A 6000-nucleotide genomic window follows, 5' to 3' on the forward strand; every position below is an offset into this window, starting at 1 on the left:
CACTACATCATGCTTAATATATACAAACAAATCATAATGACTAAACATTAAACACACACACACACACATATACATATATATGGAATTACTGACCGCACTCCCCCAGTATCAAATTCCCTTTTGGTACACATTGAATATCCCCATTTTTTCTTCATCACCACCAGATGGACCCACGTACCTGGGCAAAAACAGTTCCACAAAGAGGTTTGCCCTTCCCAGAAGCTGGAAAGACCTAAACCACTTTTCCCAACATGTTCTTTACATGTAGCAGAGGGACCTTATCTCCCTCTACACATAGGTCTAGATGCCCTCGATGGGCACTAAAATCAGCATGAGATGAAAGAAACAATGGGAACCTTCTTGGCCTTCCTTATTGAAAAACAATCTCTCTTCTTCATCCTTTCTCCAGCTTTTATTCCAGTTCATGTTTTGGTTATACTTTGTTTCCAACATTTGATGCTCACTTTTTCAGTGTATTTCAGTTGTTTCCCTCTTTTTCTCCTCTTGTGTCTCATTATTCCCTTTCATGCTGTATGCATGTGTCTTAATGATAACTTTCAACTGTCTAACTTCTGACTCTTTTTCTTCCTTCAGCTCCTGTTCACCCTGAATTTCTACCAAATTCACTAACTTTCATCCCTTGGGAATATCCCTTTTAATTTGCAGCATTTGGGGGAAAGTGGGCTGCTTACATTTTGCTTCCTCGTACTCGCCTTGAGACCACTTTCCCTAACCTTTTGCAGTCATACAGCCCTAACCATTATAGCAAAAAGCAGGGAAAGCTAAGAGCAAAACATCTATTTAGAATTCTATTTATTAGCAAATAAGATCATAATGAAGGAGATAAGGGTGTTACTTTTCACCTCATTTCACCACTCCATGAGAAAATACTTCAGTATATGAAGGAATTCAGAGTTGGTTGTCTTACCTGGTACATTTTAGTGCTTGATGTGTCTTGCTAGTATAATATGAGAAATTATAATGGCTTTATAGAAAAAGCAACATTCTAATTATAAAGGATCCCACATGAGCATAAAAACTGATATTCCCTTCAGCTGATAGAAAGCTGTCCTGGTAGAAGGTATCTTTGCTGTCTCCAGCCTCCGTTCTGTCTATATAACATCCAAATGCTGTTTCAGAAGCCGTCACTTGCGTAGAGCAGAGTGTGTTGCATGGTTTTTGATCTTGTGTATCCTGTGATTGAGAGTTCTTGTCTGAGCACCTAAAAAATATGTATGGAATTACAGTTATTCAAGATAGTGGGCACAATGGTGATTGCCTTTATTCATCATTTTCCCAATAAGGTTGGTTTAGTTAAAATAATAGTTGTCTGTTGTTTAATGTCCTATTGTTCTTATATCGAATTTAGGCATATTTTGGTGGTGAAGCTCGGTGTGATGCCGAGGCTGGACAAGGAGATGACTATGATCCAAGAGAGCTTATCTGTGGTGCATGCTCTGATGTTTCAAGGGCTCAGGTAAGCAAACAGCTCATCTGGTCCTATTATCTAATTCCAAAGAGTACGTGAGCCAAACAGTAATTGGCTGTCAATCACAACTGTATTGTAGGACATATATACTACAAAATGTAGAAATGTATTGGTTGGATTGTTACAGCATTGTTATGTCATTTAAGAGTGTTTATCTTCTTTCTATTTAGATGTGTCCCAAACACGGTACAGATTTCCTAGAGTATAAATGCCGCTACTGCTGTTCAGTTGCTGTTTTTTTCTGTTTTGGGACAACACATTTTTGCAATGCTTGCCATGATGATTTCCAAAGAATGACAAGCATCCCTAAAGAAGAACTCCCACACTGTCCTGCAGGTAGTATTTTTACAAAGCAAATTTACGTAACTAAATTCTGAAATAAGTAATTAGTTCTAATGGATGTTCTTATCTCTCCTTGGTGATAATTTGGAGGAATATCACGAGGTCGATCATACAAATTTTAAATTCTATATGTATTTCCTCTATGGATGCCTTCATGCTTTTTTTTATTAAGATACTTACATAAAAGAAGTAAACAAAAAAGAAATGAGATGTCACCTTAACATTACTTCTGATTGCAGAGTACAACTCTTGCTCATACTTATTGGTTTCACTTCTAGATTGTGAAATTATTTTTTTCCACAGTATCGATTTGATGAAATTTGTTTCAGTTACTTCTTCCTGTAAACTTTTTGCCTTTTCTGTTTCTTTTAATTACATAGCAATTTGGTCTTTTCCCTTTAGATATGTACGTAATGTGTGACGTAACTCACAGAGAACTAACAGTTCTTGATTGAATTGAATGGCTGTATTTCTCTTTGCCTATTAAACGTTTAGACTTCTTGCTTGAATTTGTGCGAAAGCACCTTTCTATCTGCTGTTCCTTCTGAATTGTAAGGAATGAATAATAAAGGCTAAGATATATTCATCTATATATAAGAAATGTATAGTGCACAATATTGGTGGTAGGTGGTTGGCTGGACTGGATGATTTTGGAGGTCTTCTCCAGCCTTGGTGATACTATGATTCTATATTACTTTCACTTAATATGTTTTTGAAGATCATATGTTTGTTTCCATTGAGTCTGCAAGCACTGACCCCTTCCCCCCCACCTCTTTTTCCCTCTCCCTTATATTCACTGTAGGTCCCAAAGGTAAACAACTTGAAGGAACCGAATGTCCACTTCATGTTGTCCATCCACCTACCGGTGAAGAATTTGCTCTGGGTTGTGGGGTTTGCAGAAATGCTCACACTTTTTAGACTTTTTAAAAAAACAAAACAAAACAAAAAAAAGCAGAGCAAAACAGGTGCCCTCATCCCTCAAATGTCCTAAAAATAAAGTCCAGTTGGGATGAGGATGGGACCATTCCATAACCCAGGTAAAAGGAACAATTTGCAGTGCAAGAAGGATGCCAAAACCATGTACATAATTCTTGCTGTGAGAAATTGACATTTTTTTGAACCGAGACATCAAAACTTGTGAGGTGTTTGCATGTGGCCATTACAGTCATCGGCTAGGAAACATTGAACATTTACAAATAAATAATTGCTATTAAAGGATCTGTGTGTCTGTGGACTATGAATGATGCTGGCTTTCAGGAGAAAGAAAAAAATATTGATTATTGTATACTGACCTTTTGTAATCTTGTACAATTGTAACGCATCACAAGTGGGGATGGGAAAGAAGAATATTCTGGTTTATTTCCTAGACTGTTATTAAAAAAAAAATTGTGTTAGGAAGACATAAATGTAACAAGTATCATGCTGTATATAAAGGTATCAATGTTTGTCCTGTATAAGAATTAAGTTACAACAGCAGTTTCATTTAAACTTCTGGGTTATGTTTGAGCCTGAAATTTTAATGAAGTGCAATACTGAGTGTGCCTCATATCTCGCAGCTGTAAACACAATGGAATGTACATGTCAATAAAGCCACTGTACATTTTTATACAGTGAAAGTCTAACAAATGTGTAAGTCTTAATTTTCAGAACCATCTTGTAAAACAAGGGATTTTTTCCTCATATTTACTTCAGAAGATTCTTCTAAAAAGAACAGGCAGTTCTAGAATATGGTTCATTCCGTCTCAGTGTAAGAGAGTTGCCACCTGGATAGCTCGGATGTAGATGACTAACATGTGCGTCTTTATAGTTAGGTGAAGTAATCACAACCACCTCTGCAGTCTGAAATAGAAACACTGTTTTGAAGCCTGGATATCCCAGTCTTCAGCACCAGGCAGATTTTTTGGGAGGGTGACAGGACATGAAAAATATAAAAGGTTGATGTGTTTGAAGTGTTCTTCTGTCTTTGTGGCTCCATGTTGGCTGGTAATGTCTTGCTGACTTTATTTTTTTTTTGTATCCAGCCCTTTCTCTAGTCTTATGTGAAAACACTTTCTGAGAGGTAAAAAGTAGACATTGTGCCCCGAGGTTTGATAGTCATTTTTAAATATTGCCAGATATTTTCAAAGAACCACAATGGACCTTAAGAAGACTGAGTGTCTTTACTTGAAAACATACATTGATTACTCATTATTTGATAATCTTCTTTCTACAACCAATGAACTCTTGTTGAACAGCCTGAGTCACTTCAGATTGGTAGATGAAGGCTGAAAGATGCAGAATGAAGTTTTTAAGGACTCCTCGTTACACAAGAAATGTACTTTGGAGTTGTCAGAATTAATATAATTGTTGTTTCACAGGTATTGCAATAAATTTGGATGGGTTATACCAGTGATATCAAACCAGTGGTTAGAGTACAATGAGAGGAATATAAAGGACAGAAGGTGGAAGTGTATTTATTATGATTCTCCCTGCCATACTGTTCAGATTAAACTTTCCCTTGCCCATATCAAACTCTCATGTCAATGTTTTTCTGCTCTTCACGAGGACTCTCAGGTCCTTATTTCTGTCCTTATCCACTAAAGACAAGCCCTTTTTTTCCTTCCATTGCTTTCTGGTGACTGTTTCTCCATTTTAGGACTCTCTTCCTGGACCCCAGTGAGGTTAACAGTGGATTTTTCAGCTTTTCATCTCACTGCCTCTCCGTCCTCTCTAAGATGCCTCCATTATTCTCTACTCTGTGACATGAAGTGACAGCACAAAAAGTGGTAGCCAGGACTACTGGCAGGAAACAGAAGAGGGAGTCAGAAATTCAGGGCCTTTGTGCTCAGTGGAAATTAACTCTCCAGAAGAAAGAGAGCTGAGCTAGCCTTGTCCTTTGCAGAGCTGCAAGTTCTTCAAGAGGTACGAAAGGGTAAAGTGAATTTAAGATTATGCTGTACAGTTAGGTGAGCCTGCTGTGAGCAGACCCATCAGCCAGTTATTGGCTCTACCCAGGGAAGGTATAAGCCCTAAGTATTTTCACCTCCCCAACTTAAAAACAACACAACATTGCCTTAGATGTGTGCACCACCTTTCCTTGTCTTCCTTCACTTGGTCCCAGTCGCTCTGGGTTCCTTTGATGAAATAGGAGATGAGGAAAAGTATCAAAATGGAATGTGGTGCAACCTATTATTATCCTGCCTTTTTATTAGCTATTAGGAATTAGACCTGCTGGCCCCTCCCAATCTACTCTCAGTCAGTGTTTTCAGTGGAGACTGCACCAACCTATAGGGTGTGAGAATCTGGCAGGCCATGTGATTGCTGCATAAGTTCTTGATACAGGTCCATGCAACCTGGAATTGCACAATTATTACAGAATAGACAAGTTGAGCATTTTTAGAAAATTTCCAAGTATAGCACAGCAGTTAAACTTTAATTCTATTTTTGACATTTTCAGCCTTTCATTTTAGAATAACAGTAGAATTAATTTAAGATATTTCAGCTGGGAAAGGAATTGCCAAACAACATGCCACATTCAGTTTATACAGAGGTTTGGACTGTGAGGGACAGGCAGTGTGAAATGTTTTTGCCCAACACAACTGCCCCTCTTTGATTCCTTCTCCTATGTACAAGGAACAGTTAAGTGTGAGAGTTAGGCTCTCAGGCAGAGTTCAGCTGCCACGCTGACATCCAGACTACTAGATGCTCCTCTTCTATGCAGTGCCAGACACTCACGTCACCACTTCTACCCCCTGCGCCAATCTCAGCTGCTGATTATAGCCAGATGTCAATGCAGGTCACTAATCAGCTCAGCACACAGTGAGGTGGCTGTGTACCTTCCCAGCAGTTACACATGCTTTTTTGTCAGCTATTGTTCCACAGCCCATGCAATGGAAGCACTCAGTTCTTGCTTGCACACCCTGTCTGCTGCAGCCAAGGTGAGTCCTCAGCTTGGCTTACACATCATTCATTTAACTCATGGGTGTATTTATTTCCTCAGCACACACCAATTACAGTAAAAGTTAGCACATTTAACCAGTCACCATCAAGGCCTGACAGTCATAGTGCTGCTCCTGTAGTCAGCACAGAGGTGATCGTCCTCATGTACTCAGCTCTGGTGAGGCTGCACCTCAAATACTGTGTTCAGTTTTGGGCCCCTCACTACAGGAAAGACATTGAGGCCCTGGAGC

The 6000-nt window shown here is 38.9% G+C and overlaps 1 protein-coding gene across 17 annotated transcripts in view; it reads left to right on the top strand.

Moving 5' to 3' along the window:
• Positions 1 to 3457, top strand: part of MYCBP2 (MYC binding protein 2) — a 216164-nt gene extending 212707 nt beyond the window's left edge. For all 17 annotated transcript variants that reach the window (XM_085215694.1, XM_085215695.1, XM_085215696.1 and 14 more), the window contains 3 exons: positions 1370 to 1477; positions 1660 to 1825; positions 2634 to 3457. In XM_085215694.1, the coding sequence (XP_085071820.1) occupies positions 1370 to 1477; positions 1660 to 1825; positions 2634 to 2749 (390 nt within the window). In that variant the 3' untranslated portion in view covers positions 2750 to 3457. The remainder of the gene's footprint in view (positions 1 to 1369; positions 1478 to 1659; positions 1826 to 2633) is intronic.
• The last annotated feature ends 2543 nt before the right edge of the window (positions 3458 to 6000 follow it).

The sequence above is a fragment of the Meleagris gallopavo genome, chromosome 1 (genome assembly GCF_905368555.1).
Source record: "Meleagris gallopavo chromosome 1, MGAL_WU_HG_1.1, whole genome shotgun sequence".
Lineage (NCBI taxonomy): Eukaryota > Metazoa > Chordata > Aves > Galliformes > Phasianidae > Meleagris > Meleagris gallopavo.